We start from the raw sequence: 27923 nt of genomic DNA on the forward strand, positions 1-27923 counted from the left end.
GCTGCTTGGTTGCTAGGCAACAGCGCGTTCATTAAACTCAAGATAGATGTATCGATATAAATATAAAATCATATCTATTTTTTCTATTACATATAAACGTATTTATATTAGTTTAAAACAAACCGTCATCTGTCTATGGACAATATGTCTATAATATGATCAATATTAACTAACCAAGTAACTAACCAATCACAGCGCGACCATCCCTTCGGGCAATAGGATCTTGGAACGGAAGTAGGTGCGAGCCTAACTTCAACTGGGAGGAACATCAAGCCCTCAATGTTTGGTTCCGGTCTTGGAAAAAAGTGAACTTTAATAATAACGATTGATTGATTGACATACTGTGAAATATAATGAAATGTACCCATTCTACATACTGTGAAATATAATGAAATGTACCCATTCTACATACTGTGAAATATAATGAAATGTAACCATTCTACATACTGTGAAATATAATTAAATGTACCCATTCTACATACTGTGAAATATCATGAAATGTACCCATTCTACATACTGTGAAATATAATGAAATGTACCCATTCTACATACTGTGAAATATAATGAAATGTAACCATTCTACATACTGTGAAATATAATGAAATGTAACCATTCTACATACTGTGAAATATAATGAAATGTAACCATTCTACATACTGTGAAATATCATGAAATGTAACCATTCTACATACTGTGAAATATAATGAAATGTACCCATTCTACATACTGTGAAATATAATGAAATGTACCTATTCTACATACTGTGAAATATCATGAAATGTACCCATTCTACATACTGTGAAATATAATGAAATGTACCCATTCTACATACTGTGAAATATAATGAAATGTAACCATTCTACATACTGTGAAATATAATGAAATGTACCCATTCTACATACTGTGAAATATCATGAAATGTACCCATTCTACATACTGTGAAATATCATGAAATGTACCCATTCTACATACTGTGAAATATCATGAAATGTACCCAATCTACATACTGTGAAATATTATGTTCAACACATCAATCAATCAATCAATCAATCAATCAGTTATTATTATTATTAATAATAATAATATTAATATTATAGGTGTTTATAATATTATAATATGTAAGTGCACAGATAGTCTGTGATAGAATTTACATTATTTCTCCTCATTTTAAGACCCATTTGCAAAAAATAAGCAAAATCTAGGCTTTGCTGCCATCATGTGGTGTTAATGGAGAATTGCAGAATATACATTTCTAAATGAATGGGTGTTAATGAGCGCCATGAAAAATATAAAAATAACAATAACAGTAACGATATTAAATGTTTATGGGTTTTAAAGACGTTCTAAAACATAATTATTTCATTTGATACGACATTAATAACAATAATAGTAATGATATTAAATGTTTATGGGTTTTAAAGACGTTCTAAAACATCATGATACATGTGTTTGTTTCATTAGCGCTGTTAAAACACTGCCAGAAACCATGAGAACACTTCCGTCTGCTCTAAAAAAAAACAAACAGTTGGTCCGTTAAGTGACACGGTTATAACGATAAGAGCACTTCCGCCTGCTCTTCAAATTAAAACCAGTTGGTCCGTTAAGTGACACGGTTATAACGATAAGAGCACTTCCGCCTGCTCTTCAAATTAAAACCAGTTGGTCCGTTAAGTGACACGGTTATAACGATAAAGCACTTCTGCCTGCTCTTCAAATTAAAACCAGTTGGTCCGTTAAGTGACACGGTTATAACGATAAGAGCACTTCTGCCTGCTCTTCAAATTAAAACCAGTTGGTCCGTTAAGTGACACGGTTATAACGATAAGAGCACTTCCGCCTGCTCTTCAAATTAAAACCAGTGTGTCCGTTAAGTGACACGGTTATAACGATAAGAGCACTTCCGCCTGCTCTTCAAATTAAAACCAGTTGGTCTGTTAAGTGACACGGTTATAACGATAAGAGCACTTCCGCCTGCTCTTCAAATTAAAACCAGTGTGTCCGTTAAGTGACACGGCAGTCTGCATAACTTAGGTTAGTTTATTGATCAATTAACTCTTAAGTGCAGTCCTAGAGGGATATGTATAGGGAATGCAGTCTGTATAGGTCTGTAAGATTGGAAAAGAAACATGGTCATTATTAATGTCGGCAAAACTTTGAATTAATTATTTTTTATTAAAATGTGATTACCAGTAAAAACAAATTTCACTTAAAACATTGATCCTTTTAAGTGTGAACGATATAAAACATATAAGATAATAAAAAGCCATCACATGAGCCATCTTGAACAAAAAATAGTTGTGCTTGTTATTGTGTTTTCATGATGTATGCAGTATATAAGTACAGCGTTCGTTTTCTGTACTTTTGTATTTGTTCAAGATAAATAAAGATCAAATCAAAGCTCTGTCTGATCTCCTGATTTTTTCTGCACCTCGTTCCCCCACACTGCTCCCTGAAGCTCTGTTCTCCTTCATCACACTGCTCCCTGAAGCCTGAAGCCCTGAAGCCAGAAACAGAGTACGTAGATGCTGTGAGCTCTGCTTCCTACGTGGTCTCTTCTGGCGCTCCTCTTCGCTCCATGTCTGCACAGAGAGACACAACATGCAGTCATTAATTGATCAATTAGTGTTTGATACCATTCCATCCATTCTGCCAGAGTGAGGTCTAGCCGACACCAACTCTGCCCTCCACACTCCTATCTGACACCACTATACACTCTCCTATCTGACACCATGAGGGTCCAGAGCTCTACAGTGTTAACTATAACTGCATCAGTGAGGAGCAGTTATATAGAGATAAGATCTAATACTGAGCATTAGTGGATCTGAGAAGGTGTGAGGATGAGGCACCTTGTCCATGAGGACGAGGTCATCCATCCCTTTCCTCACAGGCACCTTGTCCATGAGGTCATCCATCCCTTTCCTCACAGGCACCTTGTCCTTGAGGTCATCCATCCCTTTCCTCACAGGCACCTTGTCCATGAGGTCATCCATCCCTTTCCTCACAGGCACCTTGCGGTCTTCATCATCTTCATTCTCCTCCATACTGCCATGTTTTCCTTTACAGACGGAGGGAAAATATGTATAAACATGTAAAACTCATAGTGTGTATTCATGCATATTAACATGTGACAGATTCTAAATTTGTACTTATTCGATAGAATATAATATAGTTACAACTAGAACTGCACTCTGTCGAGTGCATACTTGCTTGTTGCACACTAGTAGGCCATAAATGGCCAACTAGTGCACAAGCAGAGCGTGCAAGTATTTTCGACTGCTGTAAACTGTGGAATCTCAGTATCTCTGTGAAGGAATGTTTGAAATGTCTAATTATTAGGTGTAACTATTTGCTACCTACCTACTTTATGCATGTAAACACCTAGTATTATTAAGTATGGTTCAAGTTTCTATCTATATAAGAAATACACTTTTATCAATTTAGAAATATTCTAGATCCCTTTTTAGTTTTTCAAAGAAAAATAAATCATTGATATAATTTTATTATTTATTGTAAATTGTCAATTGTTTTAAATGTATTTCATCTTGGACTATAGTGATATTAATACTAAATCATGATCAGAGTAATATGTGTCTCTAACTTCAATTTTTGTAATAATACTTTCACATTTGTTAAAATATACATGATCTAAAATACTTCCGTAATCTGTAGTTGGATTTGAATGTAATTGTTTAAAGCCTAATCTTGACATGAAGGTCTTTATATTTATATCTTTCTCAGTATAATGGTCTTCATTGAAACGTCCTATTATCATAATTGCAGAAGTCGGAGATGATAGATACTTTACCATGTTTTAGAGAAATGTGTTTAATATCGAAAGGTCTGTTTTAGGTGATCTGTACATAAGAATGATATATAGATCTTGCTTTATGGTGAACTTTTTGACACTATCGTTACTTTTATACACCCCAGAAACATAATGTTGTATTACTTACGTCATCATTGAGAGCAGTTATACATATGCTATATAGAGTATGTAGTTGTAAGTTGATTAGCGGTATACTGTGGTTACTTTGTGCCAAAAACCGTGCCAGCCAACCCGCCACTTGATGCATATGCAAATAAAACAGCAGATTTGTGCCAGGCACAATTTTCTATTTTATTTGACTGATTATGTATATAGTATACGTATGACTAGCTCTAAATGATGACGTAAGACATACGTATACATATACTATATAGAGTATGTAGTTGTAAGTTGATTAGCAGTATACTGTGGTTACTTTGCGCCAAAAACCGTGCCACGGTGCCAGCCAACCCGCCACTTGATGCGTATGCAAATAAAACAGCAGATTTGTGCCTGGTTTGCTGGGACCAGATTACATAAATGACCATATTTCCTACGTTATCATTGAGAGCTAGTCATACATATACACACCATGTACTCTGGTCCCAGCAAATCAGGCACAATTTGCTATTTTATTTTACTGATTATGTATATAGTATACGTATGACTAGCTCTAAATGATGACATAAGACATATGGTCATTTATGTAATCTGGTCCCAGAAAACCAGGCACGAATTTGCTGTTTTATTTGCATACGCATCAAGTGGCGGGTTGGCTGGCACGGTGCACACAGACCGGGCGAAATTATTACTTGCGCGCTCTGCTTGCGCAAGTAATTATGAGTGAACTCGTTGGTCAAACCAAGTGCAGCCGTCTGGTGTTTAGACTCTAAATGTACATTTATTTGTTTTAGAGTCTCATTGTTATTATATCTCTGCAACTATCCTAACAACACGTGAATTTCCCTTCAATTTGATTCAACTTGATTGAAACAAACATTATACTTTAATATTACATCATAAATACACTATACATTAGCTTGGTGATCCAAAGAGGAGTGCCCTAGTCCAGTCTACATGCAGTCTCCTTTAGTCCTTACCGAGCCTTGGACTCTTCTTGTCAGCCTCCTCCGAGGCTGGTGCTCTTGTCCTCTTCCTTTTCTGATGAGTGGGAGAACTATTCTGCTTGGTCTGGAGGTCCACGATGACCCTTTTCTGCTCATACTTTTCTTTCTTTCTTTCTTTGGCCAACTGCTCCACCTCATCTGTCCACTTCTGTAAACAGATAAGGAGGATTGACTAGATCATGGGTATAATCATGGCACCTGAACAACAACAATCTGCCAGTGAGGGAATTCGGTGTCAATTCAATTCAATTTGATGAAAGTGTCAAATCACCACAAGTTGTCTCAAGACACTTTACATGTAGCCTCGGAAACCCAGACGTTTTTATTTCCAGGGAGAAAAGAAAAGTCTGGGAACGAGTCCACTTCAATTCGGCATAGAGTAGCGCAAACGTCGGTCTCTCTCTGCTGATTTCTAATCGTCTGCACCTTTGTTAAATTGACGCACACACGTGTACACACACACACACACACACACACACACACACACTCCTCTCTCTGTCGCTCTAATTAATTAGTCTCATGTCTAGTTTGTCCCGGCGGATTCTGCCGGGAGCTGCCTATGCCATAGAAAGCATAGGTGGACCCCAGGCTACTTTACATGTAGAGCAGAGACCAGACATAGAAAGCATAGGTGGACCCCAGGCTACTTTACATGTAGAGCAGAGACCAGACAGAGATATCACCCTAAGCAAGACATTTTGTGATACTGGTAACGAACGCCAAGCAGACCAAGACTCTAGGGTGGGAGCCGGGAGGCCATCTGCCTCGACCGTGTCAGACTCTAGGGTGGACAGCCATCTGCCTCGATAACCAGGGTGTCTGCAGACTGCAGCAGTCTTACCTGTTTATACCAGTCATGGATGGCATCCGTAGTCATTTGCTGCACACTTCCATCGCCTCTGATAAAGGCCTTTCCCTGCTCTGTCCGGTAGAGCTCTCTGCAGCCCGCAGGGCGTTTGAAGGTGATGCACAGCACCTTGAGGAGGACAGGATGAGAATCGTCATTATACGTGATAATAACACAATAATTGTATCGTGGAATTGTAATTTATCGTGAAATTGTCCTCTGTAATACACTAGAGCAGTGATTCCCAACCTGTGTGCCGCAGCACTTTAGTGTGCCGTTTGAAATGGCCAGGTGTGCCGTTTCATTTGAACAAAAGTAACCCAGACGTTTTTAATTTCAGGAGGAAAAGTAACCCTGACGGCCGACCTTCCCCCGATAGCAATATATACTGGGCTGCCTGCGGTTGTTGCCCATCCCCACCAGTCTAACGACCCTCGGCCATAGAAATACTAACGTATGGCTTTGTTTACATGGGGACATCACCTACTCTCCTGGCACGTACTGTATAAAGAAAACACTGCAATACCTCTGCGTGTTCCAGAACTTCCAGCCTGCTTTTTGCTGTTGTCTTTTAAGCTGACCTACAAACCCACACTGTGTTGCAAAAGCGGCAGTGATGGGCTTACAAATCGCCAGGGCGTAGCTACATACAGCTCAACTCCACTCACTGCATGTCAAGAAGTAACGGCAGACGAGTGAAGGCTCATACATAGTATGGATTTTCGGTGGTGGGGTGACCACCAAACTACAACATGACATCACGAGCCGCGGTGAAGAGCAAACCACCGCCACCGCTCCAGCCCTTCTCTCTGTTTTTACTCACCACCGCTCAACGTTATTTCATCTCCGGTGGTCACCTCACCACCGGAGCGGTGGTCACCTCACCACCGGAGCGGTGGTCACCTCACCACCGAAAATCCAGACTATGAATAGGCCTTGAGACGACACAAGAGAGAAGCAGAGTAGCCACTAGGTGCCAGGACCAGGTCCTTCATGTTTCAGAATAACGTATGTTCTGGTTTCAAATACATTGTATAGCAGCTGTGTGGTGGTGGTGGTGGTGGTGTGTGTGTGTGTGTGTGTGTGTGTGTGTGTGTGTGTGTGTGTGTGTGTGTGTGTGGAAAAAAGTGTATATATATATATATATATATATATATATACAGTATATAATAACACTGCACTAGAAACTACATTAGCTTTTGTTGAGCTGCAAAATTCAGTACCACTTACAGCATGTGTCACTCTACACAAATTGATTGGCCAAAAATAGCAAATCCAAAGCTTTGTGAGCTTGTAGATCGGCTAGTTTTAGGGATGTTGGAGTTTCAAGTGGTTAACAACAAAAGTGGCATTTTAAGCTTTATGCATAATTTAGATTATTATGATAATACCGTTATCGCAATAATGTTTGCCACAATAACCGTGATGTGTACTATTCATATCGTCCCTAACCATGAGGTCTTTAAGATCTGGTGTTTCCCCGGGTGGCATCTCCTCCACTCCAGCTACGACAGGCACGAACTCCACATGGTAGTTGCCAGGCCAGACACGAGGCTTGAAGTTCATAAAAACTGAATCTGCTGTCTGATGATATTTGTCCCGCTGAATGAAGCGTATCTTGTTCCCCAGCACCTGGCCGCTGTCATCCACCCCAAACATCAGCTTCCCGCCCTCGTTGTTCAGGAAGGCAGTGGCGTACTTACGCAAGTTGTCCACAAACGTTCCTTTAAACTCTCCTTTACAGACAGAGGAAAAAAGATGTAGTAACAAGCATCAACTGCAGTAATTATTTTGTTGTTTTATCCCACTAAATGCCTCTATTGTACTGCATTTGTAAAGCACTTTGTGACTTTGTTCTGAAAAGCGCTTCATAAATAATAATTATTATAACCACCAGTATGGATTTAGAGAGAATAGGTCCACCTCGATGGCTGTGACGGAACTGGTGGAAGAAATCTCAACAGCAAAAGAGGAGATAGACTATACGGTAGGAGTGTTTATTGAGCCTAAAAAGCCTTGGATACATCCCAGTTTATTAAATAAACTGGAGATATGATACATCCCAGTTTATTAAATAAACTGGAGATATGATACATCCCAGTTTATTAAATAAACTGGAGATATGATACATCCCAATAAGCTGGAGATATGATACATCCCAGTTTATTAAATAAACTGGAGATATGATACATCCCAATAAGCTGGAGATATGATACATCCCAGTTTATTAAATAAACTGGAGATATGATACATCCCAATAAGCTGGAGATATGATACATCCCAGCTTGTTATTAAATAAACTGGAGATATGATACATCCCAGCTTGTTATTACATAAGCTGGAGATATGATACATCCCAGCTTGTTATTACATAAGCTGGAGAGAGATCATATGGTGCAAGAGTTACCTTGCCGACCGAAACAATTAAATAACCAAACATCTGATTAGGCTAAGGTAACATATGGGGTCCCGCAAGGTTCTGTACTTGGTAAAAAGCTATTCATTTTAATACATGAATAATATTGGCAAAGTGTCTACCCTGTTAAAATATAATATGTCCTTTTTGCGGACAATACAAACCTGTATTGATCTTGAGAGACTTTGGAGGATCTCCTGAATGTGGTGGAGAAGGTTTGATAAAAAATAAACTATCACTGATTTTAAGTAAAACTACGTTTATATTTTGCCAAAAGTGTTAATGTTAATATATATAAAGAGCGTATCCTTTCCAAACGTTTTAATGAATGATGTTATATATAAAGAGTGTATCCTTACCAAGTCCTCGTTTGAACTCCATGGTGGAAGTTTCGCTGCCCAGACGTTGTTTGTAGAATAATTTTGTAACTGGCAGAACATATACCTTTACAGGTATATGTTCTAGTGATCTGCTGATTCGTCTAGTTTTAGGTATCATAGCTGTGTTGGGCAGCACGGGAACACTTACTGCCTAAAGACAACACAACAAGGACAAGAGAAGAAGAGAGAAGGGTAAAAAGAGAAGGATCCGGGCAAACAAAGGAACGCCTTTATTAAATTAAAAAGGCAACTGCCAACATGTTTCGACCTAACAGGTCTTCATCAGGGCAAGAATGATCAGGACACTTGTTAGATTAAATTAAATTCAAAGGCCCTTATTGGCATGAGAAAACATACATTGCCAAAGCAAAAAGTACAAGTTGTTTTAAGTGAATCATTAATATGCGTCATTAGCACAGTGCAGAGTTCCTACACCATTTCCATTTCAAAATTCCGCACTTCTGTGCAGACTAGAATTTTTTGTATAGTTTTAGTACATATTTGACATTTGATGTTTATTGAACCATGAACCTCGATTTCACTCGGTCCTGCACTCTCTCTCTCTCACACACACACACACTCACACACACACACGTAAACATTTTGTCCGCCTGCTCCAAATGCCATGAAAAACCTCTTGTATGCTGTACAATGTACGTGTTGTAGGCGAACATTAGGCAAAAACTGCCGATCTACAGTACAAGGTCAAAGGTCACAGGGGAGAGTGGGGAGTCGACGAAGACAGCCAAAGGATTATCTTATTGCCCAGTCCTGGTCAGTCGTATCTTTTTGCCCAGCCCTGGTCAGTCGTATCTTGGCCTATTTTATTGCATTGTTGACATTGTGAGTCTCCATACCTGAGAGGCTTTGATCTCTGGAGAGTCCTTCATCCCTGAGGACAGCTTGGCTGTCTCCCCTGAGGACAGCTTGGCTGTCTCCCCTGAGGACAGCCTGTCTGTCTCCATCTGTGAGGACAGCCTGTCTGTCTCCATCTGGGAAGACAGCCTGTCTGTCTCCTCCTGTGAAGACTGGCTGTTTGTCTCCTCCTGAGAAGACTGGCTGTCTGTCTCCGAGGAAGACAACATATGGCACATGAAAACAGCTGCATGGCGAATGGAAGAAAACAGAAAATAATTGACAGCACTTCAGTCAGGTGTGATTACACTCACCGGGCATGTCAGAGTCATACGAGATGTGTGAGTCTAGTGAGCTGAACTCCTCCTGAACAATTAAGAAAAAAGTAAAGTAACATATAAGCATGTGTACATAATGAGGAAGTAAAATCAAGCATAAATGTTATGAGCATACAATTAAATGGGGAATACGAAACTTTGAAACAGTGAAAAGTTCTAGTCTATAGGGTGCTGCTTAGCTTAGCAAGTATATTTTTAAAATATTTTTTCAATTTTTCATGAACGGAAATGGCAGCTTCCTTGCTGGGATTTGGGGAGGTGTATTTCCAGACTATAGCATTCAGAGATTGTGGAATAGTTGTCTGGCTACGCAAGACTACTGAATCCATAACCCTCCTGTCATCTCACTTTCAATTACATTGTCACATTAGTTCAATTACATTATCAAGACAGTTTAGTCACCTGAGATCTCCATGGTTCAGAGCTTTGCTGCATCGTTCTTATCAGAGGTCTAGGGACTTTACAGGAGTAAACCTGTAAACACACAAGAGCAGGAATTAAATATGACACAAACTGTGAGGAAGTTTATTGTGTGTGATGTATTACTAACCACAGTATCACAGTGATGTATTACTATTGGGCGAACCCAGGTTCCTCATTCAGGTACGTTACCAGTCCACTACAGAACCCAGGTTCCCCATTCAGGTACGTTACCAGTCCACTACAGAACCCAGGTTCCCCATTCAGGTACGTTACCAGTCCACTACAGAACCCAGGTCCCCCATTCAGGTACGTTACCAGTCCACTACAGAACCCGGTTCCCCAGGCAGGTACCAGTCCACTACAGAACCCGGTTCCCCAGGCAGGTACGTTACCAGTCCACTAAAGAGCCATGTGGCCCAATGGGCGAGTAGAGTCTAGAGTCTACCAGGGATATTCAATTGGCGGCCTCCTTGTGGCCCTCCTTGTGGCCCCTGGAAGAATTTTGAAAAAAAAAAAAAACTTTTTGTTTCCTTTTTTTTTTTAGAATAATAGGGCTAATAAAAGTTACAGGTATGGTGTGTGCGATATTAATTGTGAGATTACCATAATGACGGTAATCATTAAAGGACCACTTTTCAACCTATCTTCATATAATAGGTCCTCACTAATAATCATGATAAAATGACACATTTTTTTCTACTCGGTCTGTGTCACATAGGAGGGCTGTGGGCAGTTCAGAAACCCACCCAACAGTGACATCAATGGAGAATCCAAGCTAATAGAAACTGCAGGCTTTCTAGTCCTGAAAAGTTGCGAAAATGGAAGCCATCATTCTCACAATAATAAACCCTGTTAGGGTCCATTTGGTTCCATTTGTACACTCTCAGAGTTACAGACCCATAAGGGTCTATTTGATTCCAAACCATTTCCCTGGGGACCCCCTGGAACTGCCTCAAGGACCCTGGGGGTCCCCGGACCCCGAACCCCACTTTGGAATCACTGCTCTATGTAATGTTTGTGTGTGTGTGTGTGTGTGTGTGTGTGTCCGTCCAGCTGATGGTCGTTAATGTCAAAGCAATGCTGTTTATGCACTGTCAAATAGGTCTAGGCCTACATCTATTCTAAGGTGGCATATACCTGTATAGGCATATTACCCTGCTCATTACTGTTCGGAAATATACATAAATCTTCGTGTTTGAGCACAAAAAGCATTTTGAGAACCCACAAATTTCCGCGCTTCGCGCGCACACTGTGCGGCCCCCCACACACAATCATTCTACAGTTGTGGCCCCCGGCCTAATCTAATTGAATACCCCTGGTCTAGACCCACAGGAACAGCTCCTGAATGCAGTTTCTGTTTTTTGGGCTACTATGTCTAGTATTACATTTCACAAAAAGTGTATTGGTTGGTTTATAATAATCAGATCTATCTATTATACTTATGGCTCTCTTCTGTAGAATAAAAATAGGGTTTGTAATGTATTTGTATTTCCCCATATCTCCACAGAATATAACATTTGCTGACAAAATAACACAAAATAACATCTGTTGAAATGGCTTGTATTTTGATGTGGTGTCACAATTCAACATGATGTTGACATTATGGCACACTGACCATCAAGGAAATAAAACACAGCAGCACTTCATGCCAAAAAGGTTGCCGACCCAAGAGGCAGTTAAGTTGACACAGTTATACATTCTGGTTCTGTTACATTTCTGATTGATGTTAGATCAGTAAGACCAGAGTGGATATGGTCTGTCCCATGTTCATTCAGTGAATAATGTTACATCAATAAGACCTGCCTTGAGGTCTGTGTTCATTTAGTTCATATAATTGTAACATTTAGCACCATGAGCTGGAGTCGAACCCAGATCTCCAACTCAGTAGACAAGGCAAGCAACAAGCCGCGCCAAGAGAGAGATAGCTCCCTTGGAGGAGCAGTTACGGCCGGGTCTTTCGCAGGGTCGTTACTACAGTCTATGGTCGTTACACTATATTATAGTGACTATAATGTTAGATCAATAAGACTTGAGGTCTGTGTTCATTTAGTTAATAATGTTAGAACAAAAGACCTGCTTATTTATCATCCTTGGACGTCTACTCAGAGGATGGCTAGCTTGTAGCTACTAGCATTAGCCACCTGCTAGCATAGCTAAAGGGATAGTTAGCTCCGTTTGGAAACTCATTACGTTTATCTCTTAGAGTATATATACTCTAAGGTTTATCTATGGAGCTAAAGAGAGAAAGACTCTTCTCGGAGCTAAACGTAGACGAGGTTCCAGACGGAGCTGAGATAGAGTTAGCAGGGTTTAAATCAGCCAAGTTCTCTTTAGCAACAAACTCCAGCATCGAACAGCTTCCATGGACACGATAGCTAAGCTAACAGTTAGCCTGCTCCTCACCATGGAGGACCCTGATGTGAACAAGTCTTAGTGCTTTTTACGTTGTTTTATTATTATTATCCTCAGCAGTTTGTTGTATTGAGCTGTACTTCCATTGAACTGTACTACCATTCTACGAATTTCTACAAACTTAACGAAATGATCAACCAATCAACTGTTCTAAATCTATCCTAGCAGTGCTAGCGGCTAGCTAAACAACGTTAGCATGCCGTTTGTACTTTGGAACCTCTACCTTTAGCGTCTTCTTAAAGACTTCAGACAACACTACAACAGAGCTATCTCGGAGCTAAACGTAGATATAATAATGGTTAGTGTAGGGAGAGGAGAGGGCACATATGGGGCTAAATAATGATATGAGCTTCCAAACGGAGCTAGTTAAACAACGTTAGCATGCCGTGCTAGCAGCACTGCCACGATAAAAAACCAAAACATGATGGTTGAGTGGAGACAACATTATGCTGCTTCAATTCAAAGCTAAATAAATAAACATACATTAATATAACATGAATGTGTTCAGTGAACACATTCATGCAGCCAATGGGAGTTGAGTTCTGCTCTCTGACTTGTTCCAATAACAGAGAAGCGTCACGGGGCTGTTTTGGCACCATTTTTAAAAGTTAAACCCAGACCGATCGTTCTTCCATTTACAGTCTTACAGAATGGAGCTGTTCTGTAAATGGGAGATAGTATTCTTTAAACAAAGTGCATGCATGCTAGCATATAATTTATATATACCTTACCTACACGTTACGGTCTGAACTCTGAAGTGATGTAAATAATAATAAAACAAGTGTGGTTCGACTGACTCGACTGTACACAGCTGGAATGGGGGGGGTTAACAGTCATCAGAATGATCAGATCAGATAAGCTGTTATGATAGGTTAATATTTTGGGGGTTTCCGCCTCCTCTCCAGAACCTTCTAGTGTTTTAGGCCTAGAGCTATTTCACTTGTTTTGTTTTAAAGTTTTATTGAATAAATATCAAATACAATACTACTGTACTTATTCATACTGTTTTATATGTATTTCTGTTTATCTTCTGTGATATGGATCTCCCTGGTCTGACATAAAGCTTTGAAAGCTTAGTCTTGCGAGTTTGTAGATATTTTCTAAATGTATGAAATTGATTTATTTTCTATTTTCCTTTTTTTTCTTCATGACATTAATTACAGTAATTAATTGGAAGGCTTTTCTTGGGAATGTGTTTTGAAATAACAATGACAAAACACATCAAACAAGTCACGTTTATAAATGCATTTATACAGTCATATAGATGTATTCATCTAACTACACCACCTCTCTACATTCATATCACGTTCAACCCAGATTTGGCTCAAACAAGTAAAGGGGTTACATTCATTTAGCTCCTACATAATCCACAAATATGTGGAACGCCCTACCAACAGTCGTAAAGGAATCCCTCAAAACCGCTCTCAAAGAGCAGGTGGCTGCAATTCGAAACTAGTCCCAGTATAAAAAAGACAAATCCACCATCTATATCTAACCTAGCCTGGATCCAGCCCACTCTCTGAGTGGACTGCATAGAAAGCTATTGTTATTGAACTTTTCAGCGACAGTGTGAAATAAAGTCAAGTCTGAGAGTTGTCTGGCCTCATGAGTGTTCAATTTATTAAACAGTTAGAAAAAGTCGACTGATGAGATCACAACCTTTCTTATGGATCGGTTGCAAGTAACATGAGGCATGAATGCACATTCATGGCATATATAAAGCACACAGAATTCAACAGTGGGTGTGGTAAATCTTACTGGCAGTATGCCGGTAAGCAACCATCTTAGACCAGAATTTAGTGAGACAAGACATTTGACCTTGGTTCAGGCCCTTAGAGCAGAGAGGGAGTTACCCAAGCCATGATATGTACGTACATGGCTCTTGGATCACACGCCTGTCTGCCCATGCTCCACTGAGCATAAACATATTGAAGTTAAAAGTTAAACATGTCAAAGCAAAATTTTAAGTGTGTATATGAACTAACTAAGGGAATAATTATATTTCCCTATCACTACAGTCTGATAATCAGGTGGGGCGACCACCGAACTACATCATGACATCACTGAGGCGACCACCGAACTACAACATGACATCACGAGCCGCGGTGAAGAGCAAACCACCGCCACCGCCCCCAGCCCTTCTCTCTGTTTTTACTCACCACCGCTCAACGTTATTTCAGCTCACCACCGAAAAGCCAGACTATGAATGAGCCTTAAGTCGCCTGAGGGCCCTAAAGGGCGAGGTCGCATGCACGCATCCGCCTGGGAATGCGCTTTGGAATGGGGGTCAGATCTGTACTGGCCATAAAAGGAGCGTGTCTTGAGTGTACAGGGTTTGATGAGGTCAGATCAACATATGGAATGTCAGAACAGGTCAGCTCCATATATGGAGATCTACGGGTGACAGCGAGGCCAGTCTTGAGTGTACAGGGTTTGATGAGGGCCCAGGTAGGGCCGGGCTTTAATTTTCGGGCCTGTTGAGAATGTAAATATTGATGACATCAGGGATCTCCATATATGGGCTTAATTGCGACAGCACGAGACCTGGGCACCATATATGGGGCTTTCCCATGTATGGGGATTTTGAGTGACACACTGACAGACAGGAAATGCACGATTCCATTTTACTGCGACCTACTGTAGCCTTAGAGTATACACCAGTAAGACGCGCAAACGCGGGAAGCGAACGCAGCTCGTACATATTTGGGTTTTTTAAAGATTTATTTTGATTTTGATTTAAGGTGACGGTCCGACTCCGGAACTCTCGTCTACATTTGGACCGACGGAGGCGAGCTTAACCCATTTCGGGCGGGAACCCAATTTAGGTGTTTTAAGCATTCTGTTCCTATACTTTAGCTATTGTAAAAATAGCAGATCTACAAGCTCGTCGGTGCCGCGCTACGAGCTAATGGTTTATTTTCTCAACTCCGTTAGCTGGTGTTCTGTTGCACACGACTTCACTAATATACTGTAACTCTGTTAGCTGGTGTTCTGTTGCACACGACTTCACTAATATACTGTAACTCCGTTAGCTGGTGTTCTGTTGCACACGACTTCACTAATATACTGTAACTCTGTTAGCTGGTGTTCTGTTGCACACGACTTCACTAATATACTGTAACTCCGTTAGCTGGTGTTCTGTTGCACACGACTTCACTAATATACTGTAACTCTGTTAGCTGGTGTTCTGTTGCACACGACTTCACTAATATACTGTAACTCCGTTAGCTGGTGTTCTGTTGCACACGACTTCACTAATATACTGTAACTCTGTTAGCTGGTGTTCTGTTACACACGACTTCACTAATATACTGTAACTCTGTTAGCTGGTGTTCTGTTGCACACGACTTCACTAATATACTGTAACTCTGTTAGCTGGTGTTCTGTTGCACACGACTTCACTAATATACTGTAACTCTGTTAGCTGGTGTTCTGTTGCACACGACTTCACTAATATACTGTAACTCTGTTAGCTGGTGTTCTGTTGCACACGACTTCACTAATATACTGTAACTCTGTTAGCTGGTGTTCTGTTGCACACGACTTCACTAATATACTGTAACTCTGTTAACTGGTGTTCTGTTGCACACGACTTCACTAATATACTGTAACTCTGTTAGCTGGTGTTCTGTTGCACACGACTTCACTAATATACTGTAACTCTGTTAGATGGTGTTCTGTTGCACACGACTTCACTAATATACTGTAACTCTGTTAGCTGGTGTTCTGTTGCACACGACTTCACTAATATACTGTAACTCTGTTAGCTGGTGTTCTGTTGCACACGACTTCACTAATATACTGTAACTCTGTTAGCTGGTGTTCTGTTGCACACGACTTCACTAATATACTGTACTCATTTAAATGTTACATTCCACCCGACTGTTCTTTTATTTATTGTCCTCGCGTAAATGTTACATGTTTAAAAGATTGTATAGATTTCGTACTACGTAACTAATCATTCACACATGTATGACATATCATTGTATAGTAAACGTATAGTGTAGTTTAATATAGTAAACATAGTATAGTATAGTTTTGCTGACATCAACTTTCTTGATGGATTTATTAGCGAACATTTTGTTGAGGTTTTTTCACCATTTTTGAATAATTGCAGGGTTAGGGTTAGGGTTAAACCTGCACTGAAAGATATGATAAGAAAAACAGGCTATTTTTCATCATGTAAACATTTTGAAATGTGTGATTGTGTGTAATACCTTCGTTAAATCTCTTTGAATCATTATATGAAAGTAGAGTAATATAATTGTATTTTGTTTTTCATCTAACCTTTCATCTAATGTGTACAACGGATGATTAGCCAAATATATTCCTATTCCCTTTTCTTGTCTTTTTATCTGAGATTATTTGCTGTGGTTTTGACACATTTCACATTCAGAAAAAACGCTTTTTAGACTCTTTACAACTTGTAAAGAGTCTAAAAAACTGTCTTTTACTTGCAAAGTTTGCAAGTATATTGATATTAGTTTTCTTTGTCCAACTTGCTGTTCAGAGTGATTTCCTTCCCAGTCACGTCATATGTTGACATGAATAAAGATTTAAAACCCCAAAAGTTACGTCTTCTGAGTAGATTGTAGTGAATATCAGTACCTGTCCTCAAGGACCCCCAGGGAATATAACAATATTCAAAACAACAAACCAAGGCACTGGTGTGGTACTCCTGGTTTACCAGAACGGGGTTCAAGTCCCTGCAGTGCTCTGCTCAATTTGTTGTATTGACATTGTTTATTTAAATTTTCTGCTCATTGTGTTGCCTTTTTATAGATGATAACCCCCAGGTTCTCTACTGTGTTTGTACTCCCTACAGTTTGGTTACCAAGTCTATTTATGACTTATGATTTATGTTCACTCCGAGACCATGGATGAGAAACATTAGATGTACAATATAATCAAACTGGTAGTTTGAATTGAATGGGAAACCAAACCACAGAAAATAAAGTGTACAGGAAAGGCTTTTCCACCATCAGCAGTGTAAGGATTGTGAACTGAAGCCGTTTAAACCATTATATAAAGGTCTTTGTAGATCCATTCTGCTGTATAAACTAAACTTTTTATTATTATTTATATTCAGAGTATTGTCTTGCACTTGATATATTTATTCTTGTATGAGCCTGTGTTGTCTTTTAACTAGGAGAAACAATAGTTTTTTTCCTGCTGCTGCAGTTGGAAAGAATGACAAAGCAAGCTTGAATCTATAAACCAATTAATTGGCAGTTGCTGCTCTTCAGTGAACAGAAAATATATGTAGAAGTCTGGAGTCTCTGGACATCTAAACTAATAACGATTAGCAATGATTACGATCAGAATAAAAATGAAACCCATTTACCACTTTTATAGCAGGGATTACTATCAGAATAAAACCCATTCAACACCTTTACTGAACAGCTAACTCTAGGAGTGATTGATATCACAACAAAGAGCTTTAACCTTTTAACAAACACCGCGTTGCAACAACCAAAATGTACTAAAACTACAATAAAACCACATTAAACTTTAAGGCCCTGGCCTCACCTCGCCTCACGGACCCAACAGCTCGTCATATCACCTCAACACACACGGACCCAACAGCTCGTCACCAACAAAACATTTTTTATTTCTCTTCAATGTGTATATATTGTGGGAGGTCGGGTGGGAAATACAACTCAGAGTGCAGTTTCAGGGGTTAGACACACGATGGCGCCCCTTGCTTTATTTCTCCAACAGGTTCAAACAAAGTCAGTTTTCACAAACAGAACTCAGACAGTAATATTCTTTGCATGAGGTCCCGGCTCCGAGGCGGGAGTCGTCACTGCAGAGGATGAGAGGGGATGTTAGCATACGGTCAGAGCACAAGGTAAGTACAAAGTTGGGGCCTGAGACACCCGGTCTAGGCAGTCTACCAACTGGACCTTTGTATAACTCTTTCTCTTCTTCTTTTCCAGGTTCCAGAGGAGGCCAGGAGGCTCCCCCGGAGGTAGGTAAGGGGGTGCGTATCTTTCTCTATCCACAAGGCACAGAAGAGTACTTTAGAGTAGAAGTACTCGGATACGGGGTGGTGAGTAATTAGAGTAAAAGTACTTGGTATGGTACCGGGCGGGGATGGTACGGAGGGCCCCTTAGGCTCGGCCAACAGGAAGATACACAAGCATTTATATTCTTATTTCTCTCCATCTACTGGGTGGCCGTGTCGGTACGACAACGGCAGTCAGGGGGTTAACACAAAGTAAGCGCTCTAGTTTCTAACGGTCTTCTTTCACCGGGCCTGGCGGCGCAAGCCAACTTAAAGTCTCTTCAAGGGTGAAATAAACATAACACGGGCCTGTCTTCTTTCACAGGGTGTACGTGACACTTTATCTAGAGCCTGCTAGCTTCCATTAGTCTCTACGGGGTTATCTTCATTCAACAATCTTCAGTGTACAACACCACGGTGACACTCTTCATTCACAGTCTTCATTTAGCATCGACAGGGTGACTTCCTTCATTCACAATCTTCGTTATTATCCTTAGCTGCTCATTTGCCACTATGAGTGCCTCTTCTTAATAACACGGGTGATAGATAGTGAACGGTTTGTCTTACTGCGACCTTATGGAGCTGTGGGGCTGCCGTTTCCATACGGGGGTCCCGTCTTCCGCACTCGTCCCCGATACGAGCCAGGTGGGTCTCCAGTATGCATGCGGCTCTCCGTGTATACTTGTCTATGGGGGGCACACGCTCCTGCGTGTGCTTCCAGCCCCACTCCTACAAGCCTGGTGATGTGAGAATATAAGAGAGCAATTGAGTGGTGATACAAACAATCAAACAATAAACATAGTCCATACGTGAGAGTCCATAAGTGAGAGGAGTGTGGACTTACCATCCAACGCCGAGTGGACGGCATATGCTGCGCGAGCGTCTGTGTGTAGCAGGGATCTGATACTGCTAGGTGCGCAGGCTGTTTATAAAGGGCGCGGCTGACAGGCTGCGGCTGTCCTTAATTGCTAACCAGGGCGGCGGCCGGAATGAGGCGCAGCTGATTTAGAATTGCTCTGGGATAATACACTGAGTCTATGACCCGGCCATGGGCGTGCCTGGTTGTCATGGTAACTCGCCCCTCCCCCTGAGGTGAGACCTGACAGACTCCACACACTCCCCCCCTAAGTTTCTTGCTACCGCAAGGAGCTTGACTACTTCCCTCGTCTTCGTACAGTCTTGAGAGCGCGTCCGCGTGTTTCATCTTGGTCCCGGGCCGGTGCTCTATCTCGAACTTGTAGCTCTGGAGCTCGACGAACCAGCGGGTGACACGGTCGTTGCGGTCTTTGTTCGCCACCACCATATGTGGGAGGTCGGGTGGGAAATACAACTCAGAGTGCAGTTTCAGGGGTTAGACACACGATGGCGCCCCTTGCTTTATTTCTCCAACAGGTTCAAACAAAGTCAGTTTTCACAAACAGAACTCAGACAGTAATATTCTTTGCATGAGGTCCCGGCTCCGAGGCGGGAGTCGTCACTGCAGAGGATGAGAGGGGATGTTAGCATACGGTCAGAGCACAAGGTAAGTACAAAGTTGGGGCCTGAGACACCCGGTCTAGGCAGTCTACCAACTGGACCTTTGTATAACTCTTTCTCTTCTTCTTTTCCAGGTTCCAGAGGAGGCCAGGAGGCTCCCCCGGAGGTAGGTAAGGGGGTGCGTATCTTTCTCTATCCACAAGGCACAGAAGAGTACTTTAGAGTAGAAGTACTCGGATACGGGGTGGTGAGTAATTAGAGTAAAAGTACTTGGTATGGTACCGGGCGGGGATGGTACGGAGGGCCCCTTAGGCTCGGCCAACAGGAAGATACACAAGCATTTATATTCTTATTTCTCTCTATCTACTGGGTGGCCGTGTCGGTACGACAACGGCAGTCAGGGGGTTAACACAAAGTAAGCGCTCTAGTTTCTAACGGTCTTCTTTCACCGGGCCTGGCGGCGCAAGCCAACTTAAAGTCTCTTCAAGGGTGAAATAAACATAACACGGGCCTGTCTTCTTTCACAGGGTGTACGTGACACTTTATCTAGAGCCTGCTAGCTTCCATTAGTCTCTACGGGGTTATCTTCATTCAACAATCTTCAGTGTACAACACCACGGTGACACTCTTCATTCACAGTCTTCATTTAGCATCGACAGGGTGACTTCCTTCATTCACAATCTTCGTTATTATCCTTAGCTGCTCATTTGCCACTATGAGTGCCTCTTCTTAATAACACGGGTGATAGATAGTGAACGGTTTGTCTTACTGCGACCTTATGGAGCTGTGGGGCTGCCGTTTCCATACGGGGGTCCCGTCTTCCGCACTCGTCCCCGATACGAGCCAGGTGGGTCTCCAGTATGCATGCGGCTCTCCGTGTATACTTGTCTATGGGGGGCACACGCTCCTGCGTGTGCTTCCAGCCCCACTCCTACAAGCCTGGTGATGTGAGAATATAAGAGAGCAATTGAGTGGTGATACAAACAATCAAACAATAAACATAGTCCATACGTGAGAGTCCATAAGTGAGAGGAGTGTGGACTTACCATCCAACGCCGAGTGGACGGCATATGCTGCGCGAGCGTCTGTGTGTAGCAGGGATCTGATACTGCTAGGTGCGCAGGCTGTTTATAAAGGGCGCGGCTGACAGGCTGCGGCTGTCCTTAATTGCTAACCAGGGCGGCGGCCGGAATGAGGCGCAGCTGATTTAGAATTGCTCTGGGATAATACACTGAGTCTATGACCCGGCCATGGGCGTGCCTGGTTGTCATGGTAACTCGCCCCTCCCCCTGAGGTGAGACCTGACAGACTCCACAATATATATATATATATATATATATATATATATACCGGTATATATATAATATAATGAAATGTACCCATTCTACATACTGTGAAATATAATGAAATGTACCCATTCTACATAATGTGAAGGCCTTCACTTAGAACTCCATATATGGGGATAACCTATAGTCCCATATATGGGGATAACCTAGTCCCATATATGGAGACAACGGTGATATCCAGCACTGACATCAGATTAATGTAGAAAGTTAGAAACCCCAAAAATGGATATACACAGTGACATCGTGACACTAGACTTGCACGCATCTTAAAAGGCAGATCCCAGCCTCTAAACCTCAGATACCTTAAACCACGCACACGGTAGGCTCTCTCCACCCATCTCAAATCCTCAGATTCTACAGGACCCAAGCAAGACACAGGATCCAAGATCAAGAACAACTCAACACATAAAGAACCAAGGTGTCATAATTATGCTTTACCAAGACTACCATTCCAATTAGCTCCGTTAAACATCCCAGACACACTGGGTCTTATAGCCTAAACAACCAGCACTAGTTCCAGCTATTTTATACCCATTGATTGATTGATTGAAATATGTATTAACAGTTTGCAGAATTACAGTACATTTCAAGCACAAACTCAATACAAAGACTGTTAACTGTGAGTGGACGACCCAATTAAGCATTACACTTGTTTTACAAGAGGGTCCACCTTGTTCAATTCATCAAAACATTTAGAGACGTACAAATAGACACTTCTATAGATCGGTAGTCAAAGAACAGAACAGGAATTCATCATAAAATTCTACATACTGTGTGAAATAAAATAAATGTATCCATTCTACAGAAATACATTCCATCAGTCAATCAACTCCATTTCCCATGAACACGCGCGGAGCACCGAAGGAAGTGCTGTGACGTCATCACGCCATCATAACGCATTGTGGGTAGGTACGCTCTTTCTTTCCGGTGGTGACGTCATCCATCATGTAAGGCTGTGTGTTTTCATTCCTTCAACATCAAACACAATCCGTTGAAATAAAGACTTTAAAACTGTCCATCCATCTTTAATATTAGTATATATCACTAACGCACTTCATGCCGCTCCGAATGAACTAGATATTGTTGATGTGGAAGATTTAAAACGATCACTTTATGTCCGCTGTGTTGTTAGCCGTGCGGTGGATGTTAGCAGAGTGCTAACGTAACTACACTTTATGCAGTGACAGAATGGGCGCTTTGCTTCCTTCACGTTTTACACTAAATATGTTTATGAATTAATAACGTTGAGTTTTAAACCTAATCCTAAGAGTTAGAGGAGCGTCTCAGCCTCCTAGCAGGAAGCTAAGCTAACGTTAGCCACATATCTGTATCTAACCGGCTATAAAGCATGTTCAGGTTAATAACCCAAAACTATTTACATGACCGGCTAAATTAAACTGTCCTCGCGGCTCGCAGTGATGTAAATATTGTCATAGTTGAAACTGTTTGTTCAAATCGTTGACGTTTATTAAGCCCCGAACCGCAGCAGTTGGTTTGGGCTTTAGTGCAGAACAAGCATGACTTCTAGAGTTCTCATATACAATAACAATATGACAATGTGTATTTATTTGACTAATATCATGTTCTGCTCATGTGTAGTATTGTGATTTATGTATTAAAAGCTGCTATTGGGCTGCTGTAGCTGAAATCTGGTGCAACACATTTATACTTTGGTTTTGTACGTCTTGCAAAGAAAGAAAGCTAGAGAGATTGTTTAAACTGAACGTGAATGGAGGCAGGCTGGTCACTTTATGAATTAGTTCTCGCAGTAATATTTTTTGAAAATGTAAAAATAAATATCTGCTTGCACTGTTGCACAAAGTGTGAGCTTGTATATCTGCTGGGAGTTTGATATCTGCTATTTTTGAATAGCCAATCTTAAAATGCCAGCAAAGCAGACCCAAAACTAAGGAATATGTTGTCGTTGGATAAGATTTTGTACACAATTCCATGCTGTATTGATGTTTGTACCATTAGGAGAGATGACAGGCAAACGTTGATCAAAATTGCAATTCTTCTACATTCTATAATTGTGTAGACTTCTAAATACAAATGCAGATGTTTCATAATATTGTAACTCTTTAGTGTTTCATTTTACACTCGACAGTTAAAGAGCTAATTAGGGTCCATTTGATTACCAACTCCATTTAGCTGGGGATCACATGGAACCCCCTCAAGGACCACTGGTTTAAGCGTTTAAGGTGATGTTTGGATGATACTGATGAAGATGTTGTGTCTATTCCTGCAGATAAACCAAGATGGGAGCGTACAAGTACATGCAGGAGTTGTGGCGCAAGAAGCAGTCGGACGTGATGCGTTTCCTGCTGCGAGTCCGTTGCTGGCAGTACCGCCAACTGTCCAACCTCCACAGAGCCCCCCGACCCACCAGGCCCGACAAGGCCCGCAGGCTGGGGTACAAGGCCAAGCAGGGTGAGTGTTTACTGGGTCTGTAGGCTGGGCTACAAGGCCAAGCAGGGTGAGTGTTTACTGGGTCTGTAGGCTGGGATACAAGGCCAACAGGGTTAGTGTTTATTGGGTACATTAAGGTCTGTAGGCTGTTTTTAACTCATCTTTGCTTCTGGGAGGTCCCTGGAACGACATATTTTCAGATGGGGGGTCGGCGTCCATTTAAATAGTTTTTGGGGTCCTTCACATGAAATAGTTACACATTATGTAGAATGTGGTCCTAAATGGGTTACTGTGTTCTATTCCAACAGTCTACGTCATTGGCGTATGTTTTCTTTTGTTCCAACAGACTACGTCATTAGCGTATGTTTTCTTTTGTTCCAACAGGCTACGTCATCTACCGTATCCGCGTGCGCCGTGGCGGTCGTAAACGCCCCGTGCCGAAGGGAGCCACCTACGGCAAGCCCGTTCACCACGGAGTCAACCAGATCAAGTTCGCCCGCAGCCTGCAGTCCACCGCTGAGGTGAGTCTGACCCTAACCTGGGATAGTGTACAGTAGTAGTGTGGACGTACACACAGCCTGCAGTCCACCGCTGAGGTGAGTCTGACCCTAACCTGGGATAGTGTACAGTAGTAGTGTGGACGTCCACACAGCCTGCAGTCCACCGCTGAGGTGAGTCTGACCCTAACCTGGGATAGTATACAGTAGTAGTGTGAAAGTTTTTCAGATGTCGTTCATTTGGAGCGTTTGGACTGAACTGGACATGGAATGATCATTTTGTAACTAAACTGTAGAGTTTTACAGTTCGTTTAGTCAGACGGGACTAGACAGGACATCGTATTGTTAGTCAGACGAGACTAGACTAGACAGGACATCGTATCGTTGGTACTAAACGTTTAGTCAGACGGGACTAGACAGGACATCGTTTAGTCAGACGGGACGAGGCAGGACATCGTATCGTTGGTACTAAACGTAACGAGGAAGAGGTTTGTTTGTTTCTGTGCTGAAGGAAAACCAGTGCTATTACCATCTCTATTGCTGTGTTCACACTACACGGGCAGATGCAAAGACGTTAATTCTCAATTAGCTGCAATTTGCAACTGTAGGGTTTTTTTCATAATGGGATTAATCTAGAGTTTCAATACCCTCCATTGACTCCCCACTCATCCAAACTGCATCTGCGATCTGCTTAAACAACGTTAAACTCACCAACATTGCAGCTGTAGGGAAGGCTTGAATTATCCTCTTTCAATCTGCAGAGCTTTTGTTTCATAAAAATCCACCGTAGAGTGTAGACATGTTATGAGCTACTTCATGTCAAGAGATTCTGTGCCGGTGTGTTGGAGTTTGGAAGTCACTGAACAGCCTTGCGTTCCACCTGTTTAGAATTTGCACATAATGCAGGAGGCAGCAGCGCGACCCCTTAATAAAAAGTGCTGCCAAACTAACCCAACCCAATAAAAAATCACCTGCACAGAATTTATTGACAGAAAGTAGCTCATCATAACACGTCTACGTAGATTTTTATGAAACAAACCCTTTGCAGATTGAAAGAGGATAATTAAAGTTTTCCCTACAGCTGAAATGTTGGTGAGTTTAATGTCGTTTAATACAAGCAGATCGCAAAAGCAATTTGGATGAATGAGGTGTCAATGGAGGGTATTGCAACCCTAGATTCATCCATTATAAAAAATATAGATTTGCAAAACTGCGGCTAATTTTGAATGGAAATTGGAAGCCATCGACATGAAGATGCAAAGTTACACAACTTTGAGCTGGTTTACAAATATACAGAGCTTTATATCTGCCTGTGTGAACGCAGCATAACACGATGGAACAGCAGCCTGTGATGTAGGAGAATGGTGTAAAACTGTTGCACACGTTTCGACAGAATATAGTTCTTATATTCTACATTATATTACATACATATGTATTGTGTCAAAACGTTGGGGAAATAAAAGGTAGTTGTTTCATTGTGGCTACGAGCTGACCTTCAGTCAAATCGCTGCTGCTGGTCACTAAACTAATCTTCAAATTTCTATTTCTATAGCAGATCTACAAGCTCAGTGTGTCACATTTTGACAGTGAGCTTGTAGATGTTCAGCTTTTGCTACTTTTGCAGATGAGATTAGATTTGTAGATTTCGTTTTTGTGGAAGTGCTTTAATAATGTGTTATAAATATTGAACCGATGAAAAGTATTCCATTTCCCTTTGGCTTCATTTTCCCATAGCTTTATTTGAATGGCTCTGAAGCTGGAGTGCAGGGGACTGTTGCTGTGGGGACTGGTTGTGCACAGAGCCCATGGGACTGTCTGTGTGGGGCTGGTTGTGCACAGAGCCCATGGGACTGTCTGTGTGGGACTGTCTTTGCACAGAGCCCATGGGACTGTCTGTGTGTGGGGCTGGTTGTGCACATAGCCTGTGGTGGGCAAGAGTGTAACTGACATTCTGTGTTATTCCTGTGGTTCTATAGGAGCGTGCTGGTTGTAGAAGGTTCATGTCAAGGTGGTTGACAGTATTTTTCCTGTCTTCCTATATTTTTCCTGTCTTCCTTTAGAAGTGTAATTGACATTGTGTATTTCTTCGTATCAGGGCGTGCTGGTTGCATGGCTGCACTGTATTTGCTAAACATTACTACATAAAGAAATGTGCCACCTGGAGTCATAACTACTACATTAATACATACAAGAATAACTAATTTAATTGGCCAGCCAACCAGTGCTGCACCATTCTGGCTCACATTTAGAAATTAATCTAAATCTCAATCAGATTAATTGTGCAGCACTAGCTGGTTGTAGAGGGCTGCTGATGAGGTGTTTTTGTAATCCTATCTTCCTTAGGCATTGATAAAAGGATAGGCTTTGAAAGATTTTATCCATCCTTGCATGGATTACAGTTCTCATTCGCCACGACTGATTTCACTCATTTGGATTCCAGAGAAAACCAGCAGGTCTTCTGTGACTCCATGCTGCTGCGCACCGAGAATGGCAGATCTAGCTTGTAGATCAGCTATATTTTCGGTCATTAGTTATTTTAAGATGAAAGAGTATTTGACCTGATCAAAACTAGCAATAGAATAGAAACATCTCTCAGAAACACGAATGGTCTCACACAAAATGTCATGAGTTCTTCAGCTGGTCGGCCTAAAACCTCATTACATTATCGGTCTTGAGATTAAATGTTTTATTTATTCCATGAGAGGTATAACTGACACTGTGTTTTTCCTGTCCTCTCATTGGTCGTAACTCACACTGTACTTTTCCTCTCCTCCAACAGGAGCGTGCCGGGCGTCACTGCGGCGGCCTGCGCGTGCTCAACTCCTATTGGGTGGGAGAAGACTCCACCTACAAGTTCTTTGAGGTGATCCTGATCGACACGTTCCACAAGGCCATCCGTCGCAACCCCGACACCCAGTGGATCACCAAGGCGGTGCACAAGCACCGCGAGATGCGCGGCCTGACGTCCGCGGGCAAGAAGAGCCGCGGCCTGGGCAAGGGTCACCGCTTCCACATGACCATCGGAGGCTCCCGCCGCGCGGCCTGGAAGAGACGCAACACCCTGCAGCTGCATCGCTACCGTTAGAAGATAAACATGTCCTTTGTACATTGAAGAGAAATAAAAAATGTTTTGTTGGTGACGAGCTGTTGGGTCCGTGTGTGTTGAGGTGATATGACGAGCTGTTGGGTCCGTGAGGCGAGGTGAGGCCAGGGCCTTAAAGTTTAATGTGGTTTTATTTTAGTTTTAGTACATTTTGGTTGTTGCAACGCGGTGTTTGTTAAAAGGTTAAAGCTCTTTGTTGTGATATCAATCACTCCTATAGTTAGCTGTTCAGTAAAGGTGTTGAATGGGTTTTATTCTGATAGTAATCCCTGCTATAAAAGTGGTAAATGGATTTCATTTTTATTCTGATCGTAATGATTCATTGCTAATCGTTATTAGTTTAGATGTCCAGACCTCTACATATATTTTCTGTTCACTGAAGAGCAGCAACTGCCAATTAATTGGTTTATAGATTCAAGAATGCTTTGTCATTCTTTCCAACTGCAGCAGCAGGAAAAAAACTATTGTTTCTCCTAGTTAAA

At 41.6% G+C, this 27923-nt stretch overlaps 2 protein-coding genes across 3 annotated transcripts; one reads left to right on the forward strand and one right to left on the reverse strand.

Annotated features, from left to right (window-relative positions):
* Nucleotides 1-1973: 1973 nt before the first annotated feature.
* Nucleotides 1974-13435, reverse strand: LOC308332167 (uncharacterized protein). Of its 2 annotated transcripts, XM_080787840.1 has the most exons (11): nt 13335-13435; nt 10171-10242; nt 9745-9796; nt 9433-9638; nt 8555-8726; nt 8360-8392; nt 7232-7515; nt 5774-5908; nt 4906-5080; nt 2847-3055; nt 1974-2579 (listed from the first exon to the last, which is right to left on the reverse strand). In XM_080787840.1, exons 2-11 carry the CDS (start codon nt 10201-10203, stop codon nt 2388-2390), a joined length of 1491 nt encoding a protein of 496 aa, XP_080643966.1. In that variant the 5' UTR covers nt 10204-10242; nt 13335-13435; the 3' UTR covers nt 1974-2387. The 2 variants fall into 2 exon arrangements, with proteins under 2 accessions (XP_080643966.1, XP_080643967.1); XM_080787841.1 differs by lacking the exon at nt 8360-8392.
* Nucleotides 13436-22333: 8898 nt separating this feature from the next.
* Nucleotides 22334-27478, forward strand: rpl15 (ribosomal protein L15). Its single transcript, XM_080786766.1, has 4 exons — nt 22334-22379; nt 23681-23862; nt 24226-24362; nt 27118-27478. Exons 2-4 carry the CDS (start codon nt 23691-23693, stop codon nt 27421-27423), a joined length of 615 nt encoding a protein of 204 aa, XP_080642892.1. The 5' UTR covers nt 22334-22379; nt 23681-23690; the 3' UTR covers nt 27424-27478.
* Nucleotides 27479-27923: the final 445 nt, after the last annotated feature.

Source organism: Protomyctophum bolini (assembly GCF_963924005.1).
Source record: "Protomyctophum bolini genome assembly, chromosome: 17".
Classification (NCBI taxonomy): domain Eukaryota; kingdom Metazoa; phylum Chordata; class Actinopteri; order Myctophiformes; family Myctophidae; genus Protomyctophum; species Protomyctophum bolini.